Genomic DNA, 27,218 nt, shown 5'->3' with positions numbered 1-27,218 from the left:
ACAGGATGTCTTCATATCAGGTGAGGCATAAACTCCAGCAGTATTTCGACCCTCTCCCAGAAGGAGCAATGGGGCCTAAAAGATTTCAGAAAAGGTCAGAAGAGCACTAAGATGTGCCAGCCAGATGTGAACATATTTTGACGTGACTTTCACATTGTCACTGCAGGACTCCCAGCACCTCTGAAGCCATTTCAATGGGGTGTCTCAGCCTGAAACACGTCACAGCCAGTGCTCCCAGTGCAAGTCTGGACTGGGTTCACAGGCTAAGAGACAAGGGTTTTTCCACATTAAAGACTTTCTCTCTGTTGACAGTTATAAACAAGGGAAGAGAGGAGCCCATCCTGTTCCTGCGGGCCAGGTTACTCACATTTTGCAATGCTTGGGGCACATGCACGGAAGGAAAAAAAGGACAGCATACAAACATAGGAAAATCTTTCTGGGTGAGGATATTTTCCCAACTGTCCCATCACCAAGGCTGGCCAAGAGCAGATGCTAGAGCAGATCATAGACATGGGGCAGATAAGTAGCAATACCCCTGAGAGCTCCCCCAAGAGTACATCAGTATGCAGTTTGGGACCTCTGCCTGGACTTTCCCACACTGGGGTTGAAATGCACGGGTGAGTCCTGCTGCAGGGGTCTGCCCCAGCATCCTTGAATGTACTCTGATCCCCCCAGCTACATCTACTGGAGCCATCCCACTGGACACTGTCCAATGTGTTTGTCCACACCCATTGCTACCCATGCTCCTGTTGCTTAGCACCAGTGATAAACAGGGCATATTCCTTTGGCCAGGTGCCTGCCCAAGGCATGCAGGATCAAGTCTTCCCCCAAAAACATCCTCTGGCAGCCACTGAACAGCACCATTTAGTTTATCAGGCAGTGAAGCTATCCCCTGATCTTGCTAGATCAATGTCATCCTGCTGGGAAAACTGGCAGGTCTGCCTGTCCTTCTGCACAGATCTCTTTGCAATCCCCTTGCCTTGGCCCATGTTTCCCGCAATGTTACAAAACCTCTCCAGGACAGTTTTGGCTCACTGCTAAACATATGGCAGGTTTCTTGCCTGGGTTTGTCCAGCCACTTCTTGCCAGGGTCAGGGGTCCCAGCCTCTGGCTCCAGCCAGCTCCACAGCTTTGTGCATTCTGTGCCAGTTTGAGTTTTGCTCTGGCAGATAATCTCAGCCGTTACAAGCCATTCTCAATTTTTCATGAGCCTTTTCTTCAGCCTGTCTGATTTTCCAGCATCCCCTTCCAGCTGTCTAAACTGAGGGAAAAATCAGCCCCTCCCCACTGCACCCCACCCCACAAGATGCCTTTTTTTAAGCTGCTGTCTAATGCTTCCAGACCACCCCACTGGGAACTGCAGGCTCCTGGGCACTTTGATCGAGAAGAGGTCTTTGGCAGAGGAGGATGCCGTGCCCTCCTCCCCATCCCCAGCCAGGCTGTGCCTCTGAGGGCACTTGGGCTGCAGCAGCAGGACAGATCCAGGACCCAATCCTGCCCTTACACCCAGCCTGGCGGGATCACACTGCTGGCTATAGTGACAGCAGACTCAGGAATGTTAAACGCGGACACATCATTCGCAAGATGCTAAAGCGAGATGAGACGCCAGCCCCACTCAGCAGCCAGCGCTGCCGCGCTCCATCAGCGAGGGCGGGAGCGGGGCTCCTTCCAGCGGGGCAGCGGGGCGCAGCCCGGCCGGCAGGGACAGGCGAGCTCGGCAGCAGCTCGGCTGAACGAAGCGCGGTTTCCGCCGCACCCCGCCTGCACCCTTCCTGTACCCCCGCAGGAAGCAGCCCGGCAGCCCCAGCCCTTGGGCCCCGAGCGTGGCAGGAGGGGAGCCCCGACGGCTGCTGGGCACCGAGAGCCCGCGGCGCGCTCGCTCAGCCCCGCGCTGAGCCCTGCCAAGGGGAGCGGGTGCCAAACCTGAATTACCAGCCCGGAGAGTGGCTGTGCATCCCGGGAGCTCCTGTGATTTGCGGCAGGTTTTTCAGGTCCCCGCCTGTCACACACACACGCAGATACTTAAGCAGTCACCCGAGGACCTGCGGGGTTCTTGTTTTACACACTTCGGGTCCCTGCCGGCTCCAGGTAAGCGCAGGCTTTGAGTTGGGGTGCTGGGGTGGGTTTGCAGTCGGGGATGGGGATGGAGGGAGGAGCTGCCCTGTGAGTGCTGGTGCTGAGGAGGTCGGAGCTGCGCCCAGCAGGGCGGGAAGCCTCATTCCCGTGGCAGGCAGAAAGGCACGCAGGCAGGAGAGACCCCAGGCAGGGGCCACCACGGGGTGCTTCTGCTGCTGCAGCTGCTGTGCTCCTGTTTGCTTTGTTTCCATCTGATACTATCTTCTGAAGGGCTGGACGGGTGGTTTACAGGATGCATGACAGGTGTTTTTTCCTTATTTATGGCAGGGCCCGGTTTATTTTTAAAGCCTCTGTCCCACCTTATCCTGTGCGCCATGCAGGCTGATGTTATCCACAGCCACCCCACAGCAGGAGGCTGAGCAAAGCTCAGGACAGGACATGGCTCTGCAGCAGAGCAAGGGAGGGTAAGAGGGCTCGTTTGCATTGAGAACTGCTATGTTGATCCCTGCAGTGGCAGGAAATAGCTGCAAGCTAAAACCAGATGCAGATGCCTCCAGTCACATCCCAGCCTTGACAGTGGGGGCACTGGGAAAGGGATCAAGAAGCCCAGCAGAGGCTATGGGCCCCCATCAGCTTGGCAGGAGCTACTGCTCAGAGAGATTTCTAGGGGCTTTGGGTGCAATAAATCATTAGAAAGCTGCACAGCCAGCCAGCTATTGTGACTACTGTTCAAAAAAGCAAAGCTGAGCAAACAGAGATCATGTCTTTTCTGGAAAAGTGGTAGATTTCTGCCAGGATAGTAAATGCTGACTGCACTAGCAGTGCTGGGCAAGCATGCTGGGAGACAGAGAGATGTCCTCTCCCTTTTCAGGCCAGAGCTAGGAGTCCTGCTAGTAACCCCAGGGTATGTCTAAGGGTCTGGGTGCCATGGGACATGGGCAGAGTACTATATATATATAATAAGACTTTCTCTTGCTGCAGCTTGTGTCCATCAGCCATTACCTTTTGTCTGCTCATTCCAAAATGGCCCAGGAGGTGCATTTTAGTGGCCTGTCAGCCACACAAGGAGCACCAGGTGCTGTCATGTATACAGGAATGCTGGCTGGAGCCACCCACAGCACAGGCAACCACTGAACCACTTGCAAGGTTCTGCTCTCACATTGCTCCACCTAAAACCAAGACAGTCAGAGCCAAGCACGAGTTCCCCAGGGGTCTTTCGTTTGACACTTAGGACAGAGCAGGTGTGGTGGTTTCACTGTGACAGTGCATCTGGCATTGTCATTTCTGCCTGGGTGAGTAAACCCCAGACGTGGGGCTCTCAGGGGACTGTTCACAGAGCTGAATGACAGCCCCACAGCCTTTCTGAATGGTTAACATACCTTGCACTGAAAAAGACATTTTTTTTCAATGCTGTCAAAAATTTAGGCAGAAAAAGCAGTGAGCAGTGGTGCTTCCCAGCAGCTAAGCCAAACAGCTGTGAGTCTTCATTTTCCTACCAGGCTGAAAGAAATGTAACTGAGACAATCACCTTTCCTGTGCAGGGGAGAGATCCTGAGCAGCCTGAAGGGCAGGCTGCAGGCCTGGGCTTAAACAAGGTTTCATTTAAGTAATAGGCAGGTGAGTAGTGGTCCAAATAGGGCCAGTCGGGGCATTTAGGCACTCTTGGTGCCCTCAAGTCTTGTCATATATCCCTAATTTTTAACACCCAAGAGGTGCCAAGTGCTCGAGGCCATATGTTGCACAGGGGCCACATGCCTCCTGAAAGCCTCCAGGACCTAGTGGAGTGATGTGGGGAGACCTGCGGGAAAGCTCTCCAGGAGCCCTGGGGGTTTTGCCTTTTCCTGAAAACCATCTCACAACCTTGAGAGGTAAAAGCTGTTCTCCTTCCAGAGCAGGGGTAGAGGTGACACAAAGAAAAGCCATCAGGCATCACATCCTGCTTGCTGGGGCACCCTGAGCTGCCAATAGGTAGAAGATATTGTGTCCTACGGGGAAATGCCTCAGGAACTTGGAGATAATCAGAAGCAGAAATAGCTCTGCAGGTGAAACATGAAAGTTGAAGCTTGTGTTCCCTATGCAAATCCATGCACACACATCAATGCACATTAATGCAGCAGGCTGCAAACAGTGATTTATGAACTGCCAAGGCATGTTGCTGCTGGTGGCTGTGGCCCAGGCTGGATGCATGATCTGAAGGTGACAAGGAGCCCTTTGTGGCTGGGCTTTCTATGAGAAGGGCAGGTGGCTCAGTGCTGTGCTGATCAAGCATGAGAGGCAGGACTTGTGGCCTGAGCTTGGCCTGCATTTTGACTTCATGGGGAGCTTGGTAGCCACAGTGCTGGAGAGCAGCACCTCAAGTCCAGGGGACCTCCTTCCAGCCCTGCATCTTTTAAGAGTTCTCCAAATGCCTAAGATAGGTGAGCAGCATTCCACAGACTCCTACTACCTCTCATGCATGAGGGACTGAATTATGTCTGCTCCCTTCCTATATGGATGCTTCTGAACTGAGCTGGCCCTAGGAAAACTCAGGCAGCTGCAACACTCTGCAGACAAGGGCAGCTTGGCTTGCAGTACCTGGGGTTAAAGATGGTCTTTCCCCAGTCCATGCAGGGCACTACCAGCACTCCATGGTGCTCAGAGGTGCTCCAATGTTACGCAACCACTGTGTTACAATCAGTATTTACCAAGTGACTCAAGCAGAGTGGGCTGTTTCACAACCAGCCCTGGTCTATTTATAAGCCCCTACTCAAATGCCAAAAGATTCTTTAATTAGTCAAAGCACTTTCTGCAGAAGAGGCTCAGGGGGATCTTTGCTTTATGAGGTAAAGTTCAAGGAAGAGGATCTCTCCAGCCTCTCACAAAGGGCCTGGCTCTTTGCAAGGTGCAAGACAGTTTTGAAGCTGAGCTCCATCCTAGCAGTTCTGTCAGCAAAAGAAGCCTTGGGGCATTCAATACTCAAGGATAGCTTAAGGTGAGTTATCAGTCAACCAAGAAAACAGCTGGGTTTAAACCTATGCAGTAGGAGTGCAGCATAATGGATGTTCTGGGGTTATATCCCAGAGCCAGAGGGAAGGAGAAGCTGGACAGCAATGTGGAGGCAGGGCAGGTCTGCAGCAGATGGCCTACAGGAGTCCCAAGATGGGCCAGGGGCTCCTGGCAGCACTGGAGAGCCAGCAATACCAACCAGCCAACCTGACAGAGATGGGCCAGGCAACTGGGACAGCAGGAGAGCAGATCAAGAAAGGCCACATTTTTGCAACCAGCTCCTCCCCTGCCAGTACCCCATCGCCTGGTTTCGGAAACACCACAGTGATTCAGCATCAAGGGACTTGTGCATGCTGGGGGGGGGGAAGTGCCTCGTGGTTTAATTGACCAAATTGGCAAGCATGACCCTCTGTCACACAGGAGTAAACCTGGAGCCCAGCAGAAGAGAGGGGTGGGCTTAGCCAAGATGTATTTGCTTGTGTTTGTGCTTTTGGGCCAAGTCTTCCAGAGATTATGCAAAGCACAAGTGGGACAAATGTTACTCTGGAGGAAAACATGAGCTTCTTGCTTCTGCCATTGCTGGGAGCGTCTAGCACTGACCACAGTCAAAGGCAGCAAGTGCTTGAGCAACAGACATGCACTGGGTACAGTCCTCCAAGGACTGACCCTTCACTTCTACACCAAAAACCAGCCAACCAACCAGTTCAGTGATGCTCAGGAACAATAGTACCAACTGTTTATGCCCACATGTGGTAATATTAAATATTACTTAAAACAGTGCAGCTCACCTTCTCATGGCCAGCACTGAGTGGTATCTAGCCACACTGCTAAGAGAAGGACTAGGACACTGATCAGGAGGGGAAATAGAGTGATTGCTGGTTCAATAATATACTCTATGTTATTGAAGACTATACTCCCAGAAGATCTTGTATCCTCTGTTTTATGATTTCTTAGCACAAACTTGCCTGGTCATTGGGAAGTAGGGAAACAAAAAACAACAACTCTCTAGGCTAGATGCCAGATATTGTCCCTTCACCCAGAGGACAGATAGTGTTTTTAAACAAATATCTTTAAATTAACCCCCTGAACATGCCCATTGCTGTGACATCACTCCTAAGTGACGCCCAGGCCTAAATACGGCTGTAAACAGGAATCGTTCCCATGGGAGTCACACTGGCTATAAATACAGCACCAGGGGAGTGCTGAGCAGCCTGCAGCTTCCTGCCAGCTGAGGATGGTGAGACAGCTCCGTGCTGGGCACTGCTGGCATGTGGTCGCTGCAGTGAGGAACTGAGACAGGAGGTGCTGGGGGGCTGGTGCTCCCATCTGAGCTCCCTGGCATGTCTGTGGGAAGGGAGTTGTGCCCTGTCACAGCCAGAGGCCTCTGGGGGGGGGGCAGGGGCTGGTGGGAACATGGATGGCAAATCTGGGGCTCAGCAAGTGTGGTCCCAGCTTGAGCAGTGACACTGGCCCCTCTCCGCAGTGCCTGGCCCCATAGCCCTGCCCCAGGAGGAGATGGCCATGGAAAAGCCAGTGATTCCCACTGAGGAGCAGCTGGAGATCCTGGAGTACCACTTCTGCAAGGTGAACAAGCATCCTGACCCCACCACGCTGTGCCTCATTGCGGCTGAGACTGGGCTGTCCGAGGAGCAGACCCTGGTGAGTCTGTGCCACTCATCCCTCCCCTGGCACCAGCCCTGCTCCCTCTGCATGCCTCTGTGCCCCATGCACTCCCCCCACATCTCCTGCCCGTCCTGTCCTGGTCTCTCTCTCTCATACACCTGCACCCATCTGTCCCCCACACAGGCTTCCTACAGCAGCCCCTGCCCCTCTCATGCTGCCCCCACACTGCCTGCACTCCTCTCTCTGTGTCCCATGTGCTCCCTGCTCGCACTCCCTGCACCACTGTGCACCCTACGCACTCTTTACTGCACCCAAAAGTCTCCTCTGCACCTCTGCAACCCCCAGCACAGCCCTAACCCCACACTGCACCCACAGAGCTCTACTGCAGCACAGCACCTCCCTGTACCCCAAATCTTTCCTGCACCCCGCATTTTTCTGCTCCTGAGTATACAACCCATGCATGCTGTTCTTCCAAACCATTTTTGATAGTCTTGGATGCACAAACTACTGATGGCTTTAAGGTCTGAAGAAACTACAGTAATTTTAAAACAGATACAGAATAGATGCAATTCCTGCAGGATGTGCTGTGGGACATGCTCAGGCTGTGCACTCTCCTCCTCAGTGTCCCCAATCCCAGATGTCAGGCAAATCTGTCAGCTTCTCCAGGAGCATAGAGGCCTCCAAATACCCCACAGGGACAGGCTTCCACTGTCTGGGAATTCCACCAAGCCCTGTGCTCCATCTGGCTACCTGCAGGCTACCGTGGGCATGAGAAGCAAACGGCTTCTTCCCAGTTCCTTCAGGTGGCAGTGCAGCTCATTGTGATGCAGGTGTTTACTAGACCCGTAGCAGCATTTATGGGTAGAGAAAAGAAATTCAACCCACTGGGAAGTTAGCAGCAGTTTGCAGAGAGCTGCCAAGCCCGGCTCTCCCTCAGCAAAGCCAAAGGGATATAAAAGCCGAGCTGGCAAAGTCAGCATTTAGCGTGTCCCAGGGAAAGATGCTGGGACAGCAGCCATTGCACTGAGAGTCCTCGGCTGGAATGGACTTTGCTTTAGTGACAGGCAGGTATCAATCACTGCTTGGTTGAGGCAGCAAGGAGGCAGTACCCCTAAAGTACCTTTTTCTCCATATAAATGGCACTGTTCCTTTTTTCCCCCTACAGCAAGTTGTAAACATAGGCCATATATGCCTAGGGCACCTCTGTAGATGTCTTAAAATCTTCCCTGATAACCATCTTTTTCCACTAATCTAGAGTGCTCCTAGAGATCTGGAGATGAAGGTCATGTTAGGGACAGGATCAAGACTGGGGTGGTGAGCTGCAAACAGCCTGTATTGCGTAGAACACAGAGAATCATTGCTTGTGACATCCGGAGTGCTTTATGGGCTAGAAATAGTAGCCATTTTAATAAAAAATTCAATAACAATGAGGTGCAAAGAGGAGATGATGGTTTAGGACAGAAAGAGAAATTTTTGGGAGAAGGCTAGGCTGTCGATCATCTGACTGGATATGGTTGAAGGCAGTGTGAGTGTGAGAGACACTTGTAGAGAGCACCGTGGTTGTATCATTACGGACCATAATAGCTTCAGAAATAGCCATGAACAAATATAGCAACAAAATGAGCTGCAACAAAAGGAATCACTGGCACATTGCCAAACAAAAGGCTGAGCTGTGCTTCCGGCACATGAGTTTTATCTCTTTTCTTACTTTTCTTCTTAGGTAGTGCAGCTTTAACTAGATGCATTTTATCTACTATTTTTAATTATGACTGTGTTGAAGTAGCATCAGCAGCTCTTGAAGTCGGCTTGCAGATACTAAGTTACTGCTTACATAGACCTATATATTGCCTGAAGACTGAGACAATTTTTAAACAAGTTTTAAAATATATTTGTTCTTAAATTTGTTGAGAGCCAATGTGCTATTCCTATCATGTTTTCTGAAGCAGACCAGCTTTTGATTCTTGTCAGTTTTGGACCTGCAAGAGATTGTTTCACTGCTCCAGTCATTTAAACAGACACCATCAAGCACCTTAGTCAATCTCTTACTGTTTGCAAGAAAAACCTGGACTCACAGCAATTAAAAAAAGGACTCACCCAAGCTGTCAAAGTCTGAAGTGAGCAAGAGAAATGAGTTTGAAAGAGGTGCACATGTAGGTTACAGACCATTCAGTCAGGAGCGACTGTCCTGCTGCCTGTACTGCCTTGGGACAGCACCTTCGAGTTCCCCTCGCCTGGTCCCACGTGCTGACCACATCTGCACCTTTAGCAAAGTTATTTGGAGGGTTTGCTCAGCCCAGTGCACTCAATCTCTGTTTTGTTCCTTCTCTCCAGCAATGGTTCAAGCAGCGCCTGGCAGAGTGGAGGAAGTCTGAAGGGCTGCCCTCAGAATGCGGGTCTGTCAGGGACTAGAGGATGCTGCTCCAATCCCCTTGCCTCTTATAAATGATGGTGAAGCTCTTCAGAGTGGGTTTCCTTGGGGTTCTTTTGTTGTGATAGGTTTTGCAATACAAAGTAATACTCTGCTATTTAATATAAGTTTTATTTAACATGTATATAATCAGAAAAAAAAAATATATATATATACATATGTGTGTGTATACAACTTTTGATGGCTGATAACCTGTCTAGTGATTCGAACCCATTAATAGCAGCTGCACAAGAAAAAGCAATTTCATGCCCTTGTCCCAGGCTTGCAGAAAAGTTGCCATGATCTGTGTTCAAATAAGAAGGAAGAAATAAAGATTCTTTTTCCTTACAATCCCCAGAGGCAAAGTATGTGTGCTAGTGTTAAGGTACAGATCATCCAGAGAGGAGGGCATCTGGAAAACCAGGTGTGTTGTTCAGGTGACCTTGTTTGGCTCAACATGCCTGAATCAGCTCTGGATACTGGCAAACCAAGCGCCTACACTGTAATTGGACCGAGCCAAACACCCCTTGAATGCCTCTTTTATCTTTCTGTTAAAGGTGACCAAAGAGAAAGAACTCGTGGGTTGTTTTGGTTTTTTTCCCAATGCAATAATAAAAACCCAACATTTTTTGATGAGAGGAGCTGTGTTATGTCCCTGCTTGTGCTCCCTGCCCCTATGACAGGAGGCAGACTCTTTCCTCTGGGAGGGTAACATTTCTCCCACGCAGCCTCAGTGGGCACTGTGGGTTTTCCCTCTTGCCACAGGGACAGACATGGGCAGCCTTGTCTCCTAGGGCACCTGTGGGTCCATGCATGGCAGCCCACACAGCCCCACACACCTCTTAATCCCGGGGTGGCAGAGGCTGGTAGTGCTGGGGTTCCCCCACAGGGTGGAGGCTTTAGAGGGAGATCCCAGTCTCCTCTTGGCTATTCTCACGCCTGAGGAATGCAGTTGCACTGGGGCTCTTGCAAAAAGCCCAGACTCTCATCCATCCTGGCACAGGACAATGCCTGGTCTAAAAATAACCAGCACCATTTCCCAGTGACCTTACCTTGTTCAAAAGACTTCAAAAGTCCTCTGCTTAGTGGATTATTTATGGAATCAATTAATGGATCCTCTGATTAATCCCCTTCTGGTTTGTGGTCACCTGCCTTTACTCCTTTGGAAGCAAAATCAGCTTAACACAGGGAAGATTAAAATACATTGTCTCTGAAACTGCCATATGCTTTCATTTGTGGCTTGTGTCCCTTAGTGGTGAGCATCTCTCTTGCCTCAGTATCTCCAGCCTGTCGCCAGCGGTTGGGCTGCCAGTGCAAAACACACTGACCTTGTAGGAAACAGACAAAAGCATTCTCCCTTATGCCATGCCCCACACAGGCTGTGTTGTTCCCCTGCAATCCAGCTGCCAAACTCACTCACCCACAGACCTGACTGGAGCTCAGGATTTGTTCTGCAGACTCTGGCATCAATACTAGTTTTCTGCTTAGCCTTTGCAATGTGCCTTCTCTTTTACACGGAAGGGAACTCTGCTTTTTTGAGTTAGGCTCCAAAAATCCCAATGCAGAACTCTCTTATTTTGCCCAGGGTCACACAACTGAATATCTGAACCACACAGATTTAACCTAGCTATGTAACTGGATCTGCCTGTTCTCCAGGCATTTGAGAAAACAGGCCCCAAATCCAAGCCAACTCAGCATACATTGTAGCCTTTTGTATTTCTACTTCTGTCACAAGCACAAAACTTTTGAGCATCAGTAAGGAGATGTTTAAACTTTACCAAAATTTTTAAATCCAAGTTCAGGAGTTGTGTTGCATCAACTTACTGCATGCTCATGGTTTGCCACACTTCCCCGTGTGAAAGGACAATTCCTGTGCTGCCATCCCCCAGCAATTATTTCATTACTTCTTAAACTATTACAGCAAAACAATCAAGAGACAAACTCCAGACATAACCCATTCTAGGGAGAGAGTCTTCCCATATTAGCTTAAATTCTGTTAATTTTCCCTGATGACTGTTCTTAAGGAATCATGATTTTATTTGAATTCCCAGAAAGTGTTGCTGCTGAGTGCTGCCTCTGTACTGTGTTCAAGTAGATTTTCCAGCACAGCACAGCCCACAGAGAGTGATGTTCCAGGGGGTGATGTGGGCAGCTGGTATGAGCACTTCTGGGGGGGCTTAGCGCTCAATTGGTCGAGCTAGTTCTTCAATGCGCGGAGAACAAGTTGCCTTCTTAGCAGACTCCTTCACTCTGAATGCATTTGGGTTGAATGAAGTCACGCCCATAGGAGGTCTGGAGGAGAGAGGACAGGGATGGTCAATGGTCAGCACATCCGTGCAGCTGCCACACCTCCACCTAAGCCTGCCCTTCCCTGTCAAGGGAGGACAAAGGAGTCACGCCTCTGCTGCTGTCATCAGGAGAGGGACATCTCTCACAGCCACTACAGCCAGGGGTTCCCTCAACCCTGTGAAACATCCTCCTCAGCACTTCCTGCTGGCTGGACTGAGGCCAGCTGCACCACACTGAGCAACATGAATGTGCTACACTGTGCCCTTTGCCAGTTGGTTGCTTTTTATAATTGTAACTACTAAGAAGTCCCAACCAGTAATTCCTGCTGGAATTAGAAAGTTCCTGCTTATTCTCTTTTGACTCTCCTTCCACCTCAAAAGGGCTTTTTAAACCACAATCCATATAGCATTAACACATCCAGACATATAAAATCCATGCATTTTAGAAGTGGAAGAGCAGTGGCCTAATCTCTCTGACCAAACACAAATGAACAAGGTGCCATGAGCCACACAAAATGGGCTGGCAGCTGATCATTTCCCCATGACAGGGGAGCAGCACCTACCTACTGCAAGGCTTGGCCAGCTCCAAAAGCCTTGGTGTAGCCACAGCGCGCTTGGCAGCGGCCGTCACAGTCCACTCAGGATCCCGTGGGTGTATGTACTTGGCATGCAGTTTTTTTGGTACAGCCAGCTCAAGGGTCCGAGGGCTCGCAATTGCCTTCTGAGATGCCTTGGTAATCTGGGGAAGAATTGGGAGGAAGGTTCTTAGAGGTGCTCCTGGCATTCAAGGGTGCTCAGCCTGCAACTAACTCAGTGTACCTAAGTTCCCAGCCACTGACCACACACAGACGGGACATGATCCTGTACACAGCTGTGTTTGGCACCACACAAACCATAGGATAAATCACTGCCTGGCCATTCCCACAGCCTACCCTCCAGCCTCTTCTTATTCACAGCCCTTTGTCCAACCACCCCCAGCACTGGAGATCCCAGTTAGACATTTGTCCACCTCTCCCCATCCGCACAAGCGCAGGCTGGGCACAGCCCTGCCATTCTCTGGGGATACCTGCTAGGAATCAGTTCATGCTCTGAATGGAGCACAAGTCCTGCTTTCCAGCTCAGGAAGAAGCTACGCCAGCCTCACAGAGAGCAGCACATCCAGGGCTGCCACCAACAGAGCCACGAGTGACGGAGAACCCATGCCCTCTCCTCTGCCAAGAGTCCCATCGTGTAGGATCCTGGGTGATGCTGCCTTACCGGAAGTTCTCCAGCTTTAGGATGGCTGTGTGTAGGGCAGCAGGCCATCTGCCTGATCAAGGGCTTTGCGAGGTGCTGGAGCCGTGGCGATGCAATGGCTGATGTTGCAGATCTGGAAACTGGTGTTGGCACCTGCATGGGTTCAGAATTGGGGAGGGATATGCAGACACTGAGCTTGTACAGCAGTCCACAAGGACATGCTCCCCTCTCCACAAGGATGAGCAACCCAGCACCCTTCCTCTGCAGATATGGTCACAAGAAGGACCACTATTACTTTTCCAGCACCCATTATTTTTCTTTCACCTGAACTATAAAGTAATTTTACTGCTATAGGGATTTTTATGTCATAGCCACTATCACTTCTTTCCCCAGCTGTTACCCATTCAGAGCCAGAAGGGGAGCACCTCTAATGAGAGCCTGTGTAACCAGGTAAAAGTACAGAGAAATTTCTTCCATGATTTTTGTATATTGATCTTCCTGGCTGAATCAAGTATCTTCCCTGTTAAGGAGAGACACTCAGATTTCAGGGTAAATTTGTTGGTACAGTTAACTGCATTCCTATAGAAAAAAAAATTATTACTTCTCCAGCAGAGAAAAAAAATTATTACTTCTTCCCCTATTTTTTACAGGGTTACTGTTGCCCAGTCCTGCTCCAGCCCAGTCTCCCATTTCCCAGCCTCAGATGTAGCATCCAGAAAACCTAGCCTTTGCCATGGAAATGAGTGTAATCCGAGATTGCTGCAAGCCCTTTCACCCCTGTCAAAGTAATGGAAACTAAAGGAACAAGTTCAGAAATATATCTCTAAATTAGGCTTCTGGTAAAACACAGTTAAAATACACACAGTGTTTGCAACCTCATGGCCCCTGTGTACATGGATAGGAGCACAGCTGCCCAACTACAAACATGACTGTATTCCCTAAGAGCTAAACGCACCATTTCGATCAGGTTTCTCAGCTTTTCCCAGGTTTCCCCACTTGCTTTATCAGAGGATGGAGCCCAGATTCCTCTCTTGGCTCTCCTGCTACACCAGGCTCCTCCAGCCTGGCTGGTTTTTGTCTCTCAGCAGGAGAATTGCAAAGACAACATTCCCCTCTTAAAAGGCAGTTTCCCTCAGTGACATAAGCCCCAGCAGAAGCAGACAGCTTCTCCCCTCCATAGCACATACTGGGCATATCCAGGGGTGGGATACAGGGTGTAAAAATTCCTCAGGACAGTTTGCTGCATCCTTGGACCCTTCAAATCTCACTCAACCTCCTCCTCACCTCTCTGGCTGGCACAAAGTCTGGGTGCAGCTCCTTTGGCCGGGCAAGCTCCAGGATCCGCTCGGAGGCATTGTAGTTCTGTGCAGCTTGGGACACGGGCCATTCGGGCGAGTCACGGGATCTGGAAACAGAGAGTCATGGCACCACCACTCACAGATGTTCCCCACTTTGGCTGCAGCTGGGATGTCTGGGCCTCACATTAGCTGCAGCGGAAGGCAGCTTTGTCTTGTGGCCATTTCCAGTGCTGAACTCATTCCATGAGAGAGTCCAGAAGTTCTGATCCCAGCAGAGACCCGGCTCTGCATTTTGCCCTCTGTTTTACCCATTCTCTGTTCCTGCATTTATTACTTTGAAGCTGCACTGATGCTACAAGGCCCAGGGCCCTACCTATAGCACCCTTTAGGCTTTCTAGGCTCTCACTTTTGCAGCAGGTAATCTGGGTGGTATTGTTTAGGTTGAGACAACTTCAGCAGCCGTTCAGAAGGGTAGCCAAACTTTGCTGGCGGTGGACGCCCACCGATCACTGGTCTGCATCTGTACAAAAAGAAGGATTTTGAGGAACAGCAAGTCAGCAAAAGGCAACTGACAGTGAACATGATCCTGGCAGATAGTATCCTACGTTTGGTTAAACATCCATGCCTGCTGCGTGTACAGAAGTTGGCACTGGTGCACATGGAAAAGCCACAAACAGTCATTTACATCTGAGATTTCCTCACTTTAAATGCTGCTTGCATCTAAAGAGTCCTCTTTTACACACCCTCGGTGCATTACTTTCAAAGTCTTGGCTTTTCCTGGACCATTTCAAGAAGCTGCCCCACAACACCCAGCAGCATTTATGTTGGTCAGCTCGGCCAATTTAGAAACCTCTTTGTTACAATGGCTTGATAGCACCTTATGCCCTTGTAGCTCCTTTCATCTTGGTGTCTCCCCAGGCTTGCCTAGTGCCTTTGTCATCTCCAGCTTTCAATCAAGCATAACTGTTGAAGTATGCCTGTCATCACCAGGGAAGATACAAGCAGAGGTAAGCCAAAAGGCAGGAAGGGCTGTTACATGGACAGCTTTAGTAAGAGGCAGAAGCTCTCAGGAGGATGAGAGCCCATAACTGGTGACAGTGGGAGAGGGGAGAAAACTGCAGACAGTGCATGTCTTAATATCTCACCAGGTGGATGAAAGCTAGGAGTGCAACACAGTTTCACCTCTATTCTCATTGCTAGACTTCTTACAGACTAGTAGCCACCCTCCTGACTCCAAAAGAGCTTCCTCTCCTCCAATAGAGCTACAGATTACTTGCTTCAAGTAAAGCAGCATCACCAGCATCACTGTCATTTATACTTTTTACATCACTTTTCACTTCAATTCCAAAACATGGTCTAGTTTTTCACCGTGCAGTGACAGCAGAGGTTTAAGTCAAGGCAAGAGACCTGGATTCTTTCCAGCATCAGAATGCTGCAAGATTTCTCTGTTCCTAACCTTATGTTAAAGATTTAGGTCAGACTGCAAGAGGATGCAGGGGACCATTAACTGTGTCCAGGTGCCTGGTTGGACTGCATCAGCCCCAACAGGACACTGCACTCACAGGTGCAACACACACATTCCACCAAGGAATGCATGCATGCACATGATGTCTACTTCAAACCAAAGCAGAGCTGTTGGATGGGTATTTTTGTTACAGCAGAGGAATATGCTCCCTTGTGCTTGGAGACTGAGATCAGGACAAGCTGCTATGCCAGCTGATGGGAACCCAGAGCTCTAATCAGACCAGCAACTATTTGCTGCAGAAGTCCTTCCCACAGCTGGGAAGTGGGTATGAGGAAATAAAAGGACACCAAAATTTAGCACTCCCCAGTTCCTCCCCATTTTGGAAGTCAAGAACTCAGGATGACTATGCTCCCACAGCACTTTCTTCCCTGCTATAGACAGCCCCCATTCCAAGCACAAAACAGCCTGGTGAGTTTCAATGCCACGGAGCCTCCTATGGGGCAGCCTCTTCAGGAGAGGAGATGCCATCTCCCCTTTCCCTGGGAATCAGTATACACCCCTAGAGAACATGCTCTGAGCTGACTCCTTCCCCAGGATGTGCTACCACGTCACTGACCTGCACTGGCACTCACTAAAATCTTTCTTGGGCTTGGACAGTGCCAATATTCTTGCAGACGGCCGAGCTGTCATAGCACCTCCTGAGAGGGTCCATATCGTCTCTTGGGTTCCCCATACATGCCTAGCAGGAACAGCAAGGTTGTGAAATTTTAGTAACATGCACAAGCGTGAAATGTGTTTGCTGGGGCTATCCTTCCCTGCATAGGATGGAACACACACATATGCCCTATGGCTCCCCACAGCTGCAAAGTGCCACTACCATCCTCTGAGCATTCAACTTCTGTGGCACTGAATTTCCCAACACTCTCCTGCTGGCTCTTGTCAACTAAAAAAGAAGAGAGTCTTCAGGTGATAGGTCTGGTTTTACTTAGCAGTGGATGTGCAGAAAGGGTCATTTCATTACATCTCTGAAATCCCCTGGGGGAGTTTCATGATTGCATTTTTTTTTTGCCTCACCATTACCACCTAACTACACCACAGGTATGACAGTAAAAATAGTAATAATGTTACAGTCAGGGTGTGCCATGGAAAGTGGGTGAGGTTTTACAGCAGGTTAGTGGTTACTCTCCTGTGCCCTGGGCAAATTTGGAGTTGCTCATCCCTCACTGAGAGGCCATGGTGGGAGAGGGTACCAGGGTAGTCAGGACAGGGAACAGCAGGGCAATGGGTTTGTGGAGCCTTTTTTGAGACCCATACAGATAATGGAGATGTTATGAAGACACTGTTGCCTTGGCTTGTCAAGCTCTAGCTTGATCATGTTATGCAGGCAGCAACTCTGTTCCTAAAGCTGGACTGTATCCTCCAGGATACAGCAGACTGTGGCTCCCATGGTCTGGTCACCCTGCACCACACAGCATCCTATCCCACAAGGTCTCATTTGGGCAGCTCAGATCAGATGGGGCAACAAAGGCAAGGCTCAAGTCAAGCCCAGTTTTATGATTGAAAACTTGAAAGAGCAAATTGGAGGGAGCCCTTCAAGCACAGGACATCTCAGTCTGCTTTTCTTGAGAGAGAGGGGAAAGCAGCAGCAAGACAATGGCCAAGGGTCTGCTCTGGCTGAGCCCCATCAGTCCCTAGCCCTTGAGCAAAGGCTCTTTGAGCACCTACTTACGTGGGACTGCTTTCACAGAATATTCGCTTGGGTTGTGCAAGTAGATGGATCCTGTCAAAACTGCAGAAAAGAACATACATGCCATTAAACATACAGTTAAATCAACAAAGAATAAAGAAGCTACTGTTCTACTCAAAGCCATATAAACACTCTCAAATCCCTATACTGTTGCCTCCATTCCCTAGAGAGAGTGGGTTTAAGGACCTCTCTCTTCAAGTACTTTCCATCCATTTAATCTGGCAAACTCACCAGCCCATGAATTTTTGTTTTCTCTTGGACTACAGAGACACAAATTTGCAATTCTGTCTTCCCTGCAAAGTTCCTCTGGGAAAGGGCTAGGAGAGTGAGAAGGAACTTTTCTGGTCAATAACTTACCATGAAACCACTGCAGGTAGAAGGATGAACGCCCAGCCTATGGGAGCCCAGATGAACAAACGCCTGTTATCACCACTGTTGTGGTTTACTAAAAGGCACCACAGAGACAGCACTATGTTCCCACATGTCTTTAGGAGCACATTTTATCTCACTCCATTTAGCACAGAGTTCCTATATGCTATAGAGACACAGGAATACACATGGTCTCTGCCCTAGGAGCAGCTCTGGAAATGTTTTTACTGAACATACAACAGACCAAAACCTTTCAGGAAGATCAGGTATCACTGCTGAGGCCTGAAATCCCAGTGACTGGGAGGCGCTTGAACTTTATGAGCCTTGGTACAGAGAGAAGAACAAGATGATCCAGTGCTATAAGTGTGTTACTCAACTCCTTGATGTCACAAACCAAGCCCATAGCCACCCACTAGGGTTACAGGTGCCTGCCCACAGCCAGCTGGTGAATAACCACACTGTGCACGCCCCACCATGGAAAAAGCACAGAAGGTGGAAGCCTGGGGCACTGCTTCCCTGCTCCGTATCACCTAGTAATGAGGCAGCATAGCCCTAGAGAAGAGTAAGGACACCAACAGAGCGATACTTACAAACAGAAAACAATCTGTGCTTTGGGGATACACCTGTGGTTTCTCTGATGGGCTAATACTGCTAGTAAGATGCTAAGCCCTGGCAAATGCTTGCCAGAGAACTCGGCATCAGAGATCCCTGAAATGGCAGGCTGCTGTTACATACAGCATCTTTGTTCCACGCTCCCTGCGAGATGCTTGTCACGCCTAACTTGGGCCACAGCACTGCAAACACAGCTCCTGCTGAGATCCCACAGAGGCAACTGCCCGTAGGACTTTGGTCCCCTGCCACCAGTTCAAGACGGGACATGGTCAGGAAGGCAGATGTCATTTCAGGAGCCAAAAACCAGTTTCAGTTCTTTATTCGCAAGTGGCTCCCCAGAGGGTTTTCCTTGCAAAGGTGCAAGAGAGGGAAGGATTAGCACACAGAGATGCCTGCCAGCCTAGCTGTGTGGCAGAGCTGGCACTATCTCTGCAAGCAGACTCACTGCTTTTCCTCCACCGCTGGCACAGACCCAGCACACAGCCACAGCCAAATGTAGCACAACATGCACACGGCCCTAGTGCCCACACTGCTGTGCAAAGCTCGCATCATGATCCAGCCAAGGAACGAGTCACACGTACATTCAGATCGGGTGTCTCAACTCACGTGACAATTTTTTTTTTCAATTAGAAAAAAGATTACTTTTATCATGGTTAAAGCTCTAGACAAGCATCCTTACACAGGATGTACATACAGCAGCTCTGCAACTTGAAGGAGTTAAACCACCTCGCTGACAAGACAGCCCTGGTGGAGCCTTTGTTGTTTGGTCCTGCTCATGCTTCCCAGCAACGAAAACGAGGCCTTGCTTCAGCCAGACACAGAAACACCTCCCCTCCACTGTCTGAGCATTCACAGACTCATCAGTTAAGGGAGATCAACTTCTTTTGAGATCAATTCCTTGTAAAGCAAACAGTCACAGCTTCCATTTTGAAGGGGCAGGAGGGTCTGACGTTTGTCATAAGCTGAGGTAAGGGCAAAACCAGGCATCATTTCCTCTCAAGTGTTTATCACAGTGTCAACCAATATATTGACTCACTGCTCAGTGTAAATCCCCAACTGAGCCCTCTCAAGAGGCATGAGGCATGGCCTGAACACCCAGCCAGAAGGCGAAGGCTGGGAGGGCTTCTTACCTGCTGTGTGGGGGGGCCCATGTGTAAGATGATGTATAAGGAGACACTGCAAAAACAAGAACAGGTGAATTTAAAAGCTTGGTAACACCTCCAGCGTGGGCTGCCTGCTCTTTAGCGTGCAATAATCATATGGCAGATGGAAGTTTGCGCATCTCCTTAGGATAATTGCTCAGCAGATGTTTGCATTGTTTTTCCCTGGTGCCTGCCTCACCAGTGGTTGCTCCTCACGGGTGATGCTGGCAGCCCCCACGGCTGCAGGATAGAGCACCCCCAGCACCACATTCTCCTCCTGACACAAGCACCAGTGCTCACCAGCCTGCGGGCTCCCACCTGACTCAGTGTAGCCACCCCTTACGACTGCCTTCAGTAGTCAACGGGGGAGGTTTCCAGAGCTTCGGGGGAGCAGCAGCTGTGTTAAACTGGGACTCGGTGCCAGTACAGAACAACCTGCCGTGTTTTAAAGCGGGGGGTGAGGGATACGGGATGACTGGAGACCAGCGACGTGGCGACACGTGCAGCCACGTGCCCTGACGGCAGCGATGGCCATGAAACGGGGCCGGAACCCCGCACTCCCCGCCGCGGCGCCCGGGCCCTGCCGGCGCCAGCAGCCCACCGTGCCCGGGAGCCCTCCCTGCCCGAGCCCCCGGGGCCGGAGCTCGGCGGAGGAACAGCCCCTGCCCGCGGCTGCCGGCCCTGCTCGGCCCCGGCCGCGCCACGCACCGAAGATGTTCCTGACCGCCGCCATGGCCCGGCCCGGCCCCGCCCCGCCCAACGGCTCCGCCCGCCCCGGGCACACACCGCGCTGCACGGCAGCCCGAGCCCGGCCGCGGCAGCAGGCGCTCGGACCGGGGCTGACAAGGCCCCTGGCATGGGGGCTGTGCCACAGGGGCTTCGGGAGCCTTCGACATCCGAACATCTTGTTCCCCAGATGGAAGAGAAGAGAGCAGCCCGGACCAGTGCTTAGGGTGGAATTTTCTGCTTTATGCATCTGTTACAAAGGACAAAACTATAAAAGCCTCGTACAATAGATGTGGTTGCAAAACAAGTCCTTTACAGGACTGCTCCTGGGTCATGTCCTTCGAGTATAATGAGGAGGACACCAGGGGAGTGACACTTCTCAGCAGTTTGTCATCCTCCTCACCTGCTGTGCTAACAGAAATCACTGTCAAGAAACAACAGGGTTTTCACAAGAAAGACCGCTTCCTTGAGGGCATCTCGGACTAAGCTTAAATAAGCTGCTCAACCTGATGGAGGAGTCTCCCACCTTTGCTGCCAATTTAACTTAAATGCATCCAGTCACTACCTCAAATAACACCATTTTAGTTTTTTGCCTGCAGGGAAAGAAACACTTAATATATTACTGCTTTTATTTTCTTGTTCTTACCCACTAAAGAAGCAGTAACCAACCCAATTTCCAGAGATTACCAATTTGCCACTCCCCTAACAACTGGGTCCAACACAGCAACAAGAATTGTCACTGTCAAAAATACTAGTTGCAGCACTTTTAAACTGCCAGGAAGCGAGGTCTCATTTTTAACAGAACACCACTGTTAACAGGGTTCTGTAAAATCTGTGAAGTAAACATATTTCACTTAAACCTGAGACATCAAGCCGTGTTAAATTCACTGGATGCAACTTTCTTGCATAGAAGTCAGTGCTTGATTCCAACCTGACGAAGCTATCTAGGCCATCTAAACTATATTTCCCCTTAAATCTGCTGCCTGAGAGACTAATTTTCTCCTACAAATACGCTAAAAATAGGCTACTTCTCAAACATATTTTCAAACCACTATAAATTACATTTTCTTACCAACTAGGTATCACTTTCAGAGGAATTCCACACCCACCAGAAAAACATATCTGTACATTTCAGCTGCCACACAGCAAACTGACCATATGCTAACACCTGCTCTCCCTCAGCTGCAAACACCATGTTGTAAGAAAAGAGCTGTCACTGTGTTTCCAAAACCAGCTGCGCTATCAGCTCCTTGGCATCCTTCATGCTGGAGGAGATCTCAGAGCCATCTTCTGCCACATGGGTACCAATCAAGAACATCTTCCTCTTGTCCCCAATATCAGACAGAGCCAGAGCATCGTGAATATCAGTGATGCAATAAGCACCTTCGAGGTCCTGTTACACAAAAATAAAACAACCCTGTTAGTTGCAAGAGGTTGCAGCACCATTCCCACTTTGAGCTACTGCTTTTGTCCAGGGAGGGAGTCTCAAGAGCTTTGGGGCACCATTTTTATGTACCTTCTATGAGGTCTCCATGTCCTAAAGTGCTTTGGGGGAAAGAATTAATCTCTAATCTGATTTCTTCCCAAAGAAATATGAGTACAGTTCTATTTCTACACTAATTCCAGTGTTTCTGATAACTATGTAAGACCATCTGTGCAAGGCAGACAAAAGCCTTGCTGGTCCAAGATCCCAGGCACCCAGCAAAGAGTTACAAGAACAGGGCAAATGTACAACAGTCATGCCCTGCCTACCTTCTTAGCACCAGTGTTTCTGATGCATTTGAGTCTGATGAAGCCAAAGCCTGCACTTGCCTTCAAGAGTAACACAAATGACTACTAGTAACATGCCTTAGTTACTAGAAGTTTAGGAGGTAACAATGTAGAGCAAACGGAGTACACAGGCTTGATAAAAGAAAACTTGTGATTAAAACTCCTGGGCTCTTCTGTCACCTGACTGTACCAGAGGCCAAATTCTATTCCAGACACAGCACCAATCGTTGAGACTTTCACAAGGATCTTAGGAGTAAGCACTGCCTTGTGAGGAAAGCTGCTCCTTCTCTCAGGTTTCAGCAGCAACCTTAGGAGCAACCAGCCAGACAGTCTGAAGGCAAACAGTGCTTCACTTTCTAGCTGCTGCTGCTAGGTAAAGTGGTACTTCTAGGCAGATACTCAGAACAGAAACCTAACTTCAGATCTAACTGTGGTCTCCCTTGAAGCTCTCAAACCTTGCAACTATACTGCAGTTTCCACCCACAACTCTGATTGCATCTTCACCAAGCACAGGACCTGCATCTTGCAGATCCAAAACAACCTCAGATGATTTTGTTTTGTGGTGAACAGGTGTGTCAGAAAGACTCCCAGCCATGTACCCTCCTTAAAGGCATGAAGCCTCTTTTGAAAGGCTTTGTTGCTCTTTCCAAAGCTGTTGCCAGCCCAAGCTGTTCAAGCAACAGGGAACTCTTACCTGCTTGTTGGCCAGAACCACCACAGGCAGGGTGGAGTTGTGCTGGATTAGTTGATGAAGCAGCTGTTTTGCCATAGGCAGTCGGGCATGATCAGCCGAGTCCACGACAAAGACCAGCAACAGCACTTTGGGCAAGTACATCTTCCAGTATGAACGCAGAGATTCACTGCCCCCGACTGGAAGAGAAGACAGCAGCACACGATTCACCAAGTAATTCAAGCAGCACTGCTCCCAGAGGTGCAGACAGCAGGCCCTGGGCTGAAAACCCAAGGTATTTGGGTTACCAAAAACTCAGAGTATTTGAGCTACTGCACATGGAGACTGAAAACAGCTTTCGTTTCTCCAGCCAAGTTCCATTAAGGCATATGTGTATGCTCTGGGGAAAAAAACCCCAACTTTCCATTTTAAGCTCTTATTTTGAGAGGATTCTGGGTTCAGTTTCTTTACAGTTGCTTTCTGCCTTTTTGGTTCTTGCTCTCCAAGCAAGGAGAGTAGAAAACAGTTCAGTGTCCATAAACATCATATGTCCCCATATAACCTATCTCCACAGGCCCATCTCATTTAAAGACAAATAAGGTCTACAACTTCTAGAGGAGAAATTTAGCTCTTAGGTGTGGAGGGCTCTCATCATGTTTGTATGACACTAAGAACTAGCTCAAAACTCCCAAACTTCCTTAAGCACATCTGTCAATAACCAGAGGTGCTTAAGGAAGAGAGAAAAATCAGGTCCCAGCAGAGTCTTCAGGCAACCCTTAGAAGTAGTTTTTGCAAGGCATATATTTCTACATGAGCTTTTCTCTGTTGGGTACAGAGGAAAGCTTTCCACCTTCAAAACTTAGGTCTTAAAACAATTCTCTGGTGAAGACATAAGACACCAAGTGTTTGAGACTGTTTTTCCCATCAAGGGACAGAGTTCAGTAGTTTGCTGAGTTTAATAGCAGATGGCATAACTATCAGAATATTAAACATTTCAGATGTGTTTTCAGGTCTCTAAGTCTTCTCCAGGTACATTGCAGAACCACTTGCTCAAAGAGTACTGAGGTGCTCAAAAGGCATGTGAAAGTCTCTCAAAAGTAGTAAGTTTCCAAAGCAATATATCTGGGGTTCCCTATAACTGTCTCCTGCCTTACACAGGAGCTCTTTTCAGAACTAACTTGCTAGTCAGCCATTTTTTACTGCCCTCTTTGACTGTTCTGTTTCAAAGGAATTTTGCTGTCACTTAAGTCAAAAGGGCTCAGTAGCTTCAAAAATACAGAAAGGGAAGTAACATTTCCCATTAGAGTGTGCTGCCTCTTCAAGTGCCCCTTCAAGTTTCCCTCCCTGGACAAAAGCAGTGGCTCAGAACTGCAAGTCTGCCACTGTGGAAAGGAGCCAAAGGGCTGTGACTGACATGTAATGTTTGGGACAGAAGGCCCTAATTCTGTACTGTGATACTGTGGGGGTTCAGCACTGCTCCCTTTGTTAAGTGTATTCATGCATAGCATAACCCAGGGGTCAGCAACCTCACAGAGAACAATTTCTTTTCCCCAAACCTGTAGGAACTCAGTGAAAGCTAGGAGCTCCTATACCTTGCAAGATACCACTTGGCAAGATACCACCCAGTAACCTATATGGTGATACAAGAAAAAGAACAGTTTTCCACCTGTCTAAGCCAGCAAAATAAAACCCCTGCTGTTTGCTGATCACCTCATGCCATGTGGTCACGGCATAGGCTGCTAACCCCTGGACTAGGCAATGGTACAGACTGGATAAGTAACCAGATTAGAGAGCCATGCACGGATTTACCTGGCTGAAACTGGCCTGAGACATTGCATTTCCCATGGGTCAGATCGCAGCCATCACATCTCAGTCACTACCAACCTGGACCAGAGAGGGAAGGATGACTCAGAAACAACAGGTTCTGCTGTGGTATGCACAGTGCTGGGCCCAGACTGACCCCAGGCAGGACCAGAGACACTGTGGGTTTCCCTGGGCTCAGATAAACAAAGCACATCCCAGTAGGAGACACCCTCTTACCTACCAGGCAAGGGGCACAAGACTACAAGCATTTCTCTAAAGATGATTTCCCCAAGCCACTGCAGAGACTCCTATGGTAGTAAGACTGGGAATGAAATTCTGCCTAAGCGGTCTCGTCCTCACATCCCAGAAACTTACCTGGGAACAGTACAACTCCTTCAGGCCTGCTAAAGGTACAGAGGCATCTGTGGGCTAGCTGCCAACTGTGCCAGTCGAGCACTGGTACAGCACAGTGCAGAAACAGCAGGAAGCTACAGGCAGCTCCTGCCTCCACAGAAGACAGGCACTGATGAGGCTGGAATGTCAGCCTCTCTGTACCAGGGACTGACCTGACCCCAGGGCCTCTACCTTTCCCATCAGCTAGCTGCACCTTGAACAGCTGTGATGCCCCAAAGGCATCACAGGAAATGCCCTCTGCAGGCACAGGCAGTACCCAAAAATCAGAGCTAAGGAGAGTACAGAAATTTTAACAAAGTGCTGCAGACATTCAAAAGCTGTTAAAGATTAGAAAACACCACTAATGAGGCTTTTGAACAGAAAGGGTACAAAGCTTTTCTCTCCCCCCCCTGCTCTGTCACTTATTATTTATTCCTCTGCAGCTCTTGCCCTTTGCCAGGCATACAGCACCAAGGAGAAGCAGTACAACAGCTATGAACCACACCACAGGCCTTATTGGGGAAACCTCTGCTGGTTTCACCCAATCAGGCTTATTACCCTTCTCTCTCTGGGAGTAGAATTCCCAGGATGTCAGGGCTGAATGAAAACCGATCTCTAACACCACTGTGTCTTCTCCTTCAAAGAGGCTGAGTAGGAAAGCAGAATCCCCAAGGAGAAAATAATCACAACTTCCCATTATCAAAGGAGACATATGAGGACGTCGTGCTTTTAACATATGTGCCTGATCCCTACGGCACAAGACAGGAACTTATTTTATATTCAATACTAAAACAGGTTCACTCACTCTCCAGAAACTCCATCTGGGACTCTTCAGTGTTGATGCAGATGGCATTGAAGCCCTCGGTGGGAGCCACGCTGCGCTTGACATGATTAGTTGCCAGGGAGTGGAGAATGCTGGTCTTCCCAGCCCCATCCAGGCCCAGCACCAGGATCTGCTTACCGTGTCCTTTACCCTGCAAAGCGAGGGGCAGCACACTTACCCGGGCAGCCGGTGCAAGAGCAAAGCTTAGCAGGGCTGGGGGAAAGAAGGAGGCTGAACGAGGGGCCTGGAGGGCACAGCAAAAGCCGCTTGGCGGTGAAGAGGTGGAAGATGCCGGCTGGGCTCCCATGGCATTAGGGCAGGGCCGCAGCGATGGGGGATCCCTGGGACACCAGCCGGCCCGGGGCACCGCGGGGCAGGGAAGTGGGGAAAGCGGCCCCGGCCCGGCCCGGCCCCCGGCCCAGTCCCCGCCCCGCCGCGGCCCGCGGGAGCTGCCGGGGAGCGCCGGGGCCGAGGTCGCGGTGGCCCCGAGGCGGGCGGGGCGGCGCTGCCCCGCGGAGAGGCCCCGACCCGGCCCCGTTACCTGATCGGCGGCGGCAGCGGCGGCCGCAGAGCGGCTGGGCAGAGCGACGCGGTTCCTCTGGCGGGCCCAGGCCCGAAGCGCCACTACCGTGCCGCCCGCCAGGGCCAGCGCCGCCCCGCAGAGCGCGGCAGCCCGCAGGCGGGAGCCCATCGCCGCGCCGGCCGCGGGCACCGAACACCGCGCACCCGCAGCGCGCACGGACAGCGCCCCCCGCAGCCCCGAACGCCGCTCCCGCCGCCAGCCGGGCTCCCGGTGCCGCGCGGGGAACACACGAGCGGCAATGAAACAGAGCGAGGCGCGCCACGGGCGGCTTGTCGCTGGTACAGGGAGGCCACGGTTTCCGCGCACCTGCTGCTGCCCTCCCCTGCCCCCACCCCCGCGGGATTTGTTCCCAGCTTGCCTCTGCCTGCGCGCCCAGCTCCGGCGCAGCCGTCAGGACACTGTCCGGGTACCCGGGACAGGGCTCCAGCAGTGCCACCAGGCAGCGTTTCCATCGGGCCAGAGCTGCTGCTGGGTTTGACCAGAGAAGGCACCTGAAGAACAGAGCTGGCTTCCCCTCCAGTATCTCCCCTCCAAACACTGGATTGCTGCAGGACAGTGCTCTCTCTCCTGTAGGCACCAGCTGCTGCATAAGAGGAGGCACATTGCCCAGGGAAGTAATTTAAAACACTCCTTGTTCAGCACTTAGTGGGCATCAAGTGCCTGCCAGCCATTCATACAACTTTTTTTCTATGCTCTGTTCCTTTGACTTGCTCAGACAACACACTTTCGGCCCCCTTCCCAGATACTCCCACTGTACAGTCAAGGTAAAAAAATGGATTCTATTTAGTAGATTTTTACTCCCTGGCGACTCAGTAGTTGTTTTTTTCTTAACCCACGGTAACATGCCCCTTGCTTCCTGCCTTTTCAGACCTTTGCTTTAAACTCTTTCAGACAGAAGCCTTTGCCTTTTGGGCTGACATCTGACAACGCTCTCCAAGATGTCGTTTCTACCCACTGACAGCCCATGTCTGGAAAAATGTTTTGGCTACATTCAGATCAAACCAGAAGTTTCAAGACGTGTTGAGCGATAGTAGGTATTTAGCATAAATAAGTTTTCAGCAGAGTGAGTTACACAGAGTTATAATTCTGCATGATTTAGTGTGCTGTTTGCTTAGCTTTACTTGATCAGGATGAGTAGCTGGATTTGCTGAAGCCTTAGGCTGCAAACCATGAATTTACACCTCCATAGCTAAAATCAGTTT

At 50.1% G+C, this 27,218-nt stretch overlaps 3 protein-coding genes across 6 annotated transcripts; 1 reads left to right on the top strand and 2 right to left on the bottom strand.

The window, feature by feature from the left end:
- Nucleotides 1-1,934: 1,934 nt before the first annotated feature.
- On the top strand, nt 1,935-10,311 carry HOPX (HOP homeobox). Of its 3 annotated transcripts, none has more exons than XM_085058458.1 (3): nt 1,935-2,088; nt 6,545-6,720; nt 9,016-10,311. In XM_085058458.1, exons 2-3 carry the CDS (start codon nt 6,577-6,579, stop codon nt 9,091-9,093), a joined length of 222 nt encoding a protein of 73 aa, XP_084914584.1. In that variant the 5' UTR covers nt 1,935-2,088; nt 6,545-6,576; the 3' UTR covers nt 9,094-10,311. The 3 variants fall into 3 exon arrangements, with proteins under 3 accessions (XP_084914584.1, XP_084914585.1, XP_084914586.1); XM_085058459.1 differs by lacking the exon at nt 1,935-2,088 and adding an exon at nt 6,216-6,363; XM_085058460.1 differs by lacking the exon at nt 1,935-2,088 and adding an exon at nt 6,274-6,298.
- A 796-nt stretch (nt 10,312-11,107) lies between these two features.
- SPMAP2L (sperm microtubule associated protein 2 like) lies at nt 11,108-20,064 on the bottom strand. 2 transcript variants are annotated; one of them, XM_085058456.1, is made up of 9 exons: nt 19,957-20,062; nt 19,237-19,282; nt 17,108-17,167; nt 15,995-16,117; nt 14,320-14,433; nt 13,900-14,020; nt 12,637-12,768; nt 11,943-12,118; nt 11,108-11,383 (listed from the first exon to the last, which is right to left on the bottom strand). In XM_085058456.1, the coding sequence occupies exons 1-9, from the start codon at nt 19,979-19,981 to the stop codon at nt 11,269-11,271; spliced, it is 912 nt and encodes a 303-aa protein (XP_084914582.1). In that variant the 5' UTR covers nt 19,982-20,062; the 3' UTR covers nt 11,108-11,268. The 2 variants fall into 2 exon arrangements, with proteins under 2 accessions (XP_084914582.1, XP_084914583.1); XM_085058457.1 differs by lacking the exon at nt 15,995-16,117 and having other exon boundaries at nt 19,957-20,064.
- A 132-nt stretch (nt 20,065-20,196) lies between these two features.
- Nucleotides 20,197-26,294, bottom strand: ARL9 (ARF like GTPase 9). The gene is made up of 4 exons (XM_085058461.1): nt 25,975-26,294; nt 25,416-25,584; nt 22,439-22,614; nt 20,197-21,367 (listed from the first exon to the last, which is right to left on the bottom strand). The coding sequence occupies exons 1-4, from the start codon at nt 26,122-26,124 to the stop codon at nt 21,188-21,190; spliced, it is 675 nt and encodes a 224-aa protein (XP_084914587.1). The 5' UTR covers nt 26,125-26,294; the 3' UTR covers nt 20,197-21,187.
- Between the last annotated feature and the right edge of the window lie 924 nt (nt 26,295-27,218).

This window comes from Lichenostomus cassidix, chromosome 4 (genome assembly GCF_008360975.1).
Source record: "Lichenostomus cassidix isolate B80296 chromosome 4, HeHo_3.0, whole genome shotgun sequence".
Classification (NCBI taxonomy): domain Eukaryota; kingdom Metazoa; phylum Chordata; class Aves; order Passeriformes; family Meliphagidae; genus Lichenostomus; species Lichenostomus cassidix.
This window is presented reverse-complemented; position numbering and strand designations above follow the sequence as displayed.

Excerpts from the sequence above, each read along its gene's own strand:
- HOPX (XM_085058458.1), top strand. The coding sequence starts at position 6,577 with ATGGCCATGGAAAAGCCAGTGATTCCCACTGAGGAGCAGCTGGAGATC. Across the intron at positions 6,721-9,015 it reads TGTCCGAGGAGCAGACCCTG|CAATGGTTCAAGCAGCGCCT; the intron begins GTGAGTCTGTGC and ends CCTTCTCTCCAG.
- SPMAP2L (XM_085058456.1), bottom strand. The coding sequence starts at position 19,981 with ATGGCGGCGGTCAGGAACATCTTCG. Across the intron at positions 19,283-19,956 it reads GGCGGTCAGGAACATCTTCG|TGTCTCCTTATACATCATCT; the intron begins GTGCGTGGCGCG and ends TTGTTTTTGCAG. Across the intron at positions 11,384-11,942 it reads CTGGCCAAGCCTTGCAGTAG|ACCTCCTATGGGCGTGACTT; the intron begins GTAGGTGCTGCT and ends TCTCTCCTCCAG.
- ARL9 (XM_085058461.1), bottom strand. The coding sequence starts at position 26,124 with ATGGGCTCCCGCCTGCGGGCTGCCGCGCTCTGCGGGGCGGCGCTGGCC. Across the intron at positions 25,585-25,974 it reads CCGCTGCCGCCGCCGATCAG|GGTAAAGGACACGGTAAGCA; the intron begins GTAACGGGGCCG and ends CTCGCTTTGCAG. Across the intron at positions 21,368-22,438 it reads TGGTTCTGGCCAACAAGCAG|GACCTCGAAGGTGCTTATTG; the intron begins GTAAGAGTTCCC and ends TTTGTGTAACAG.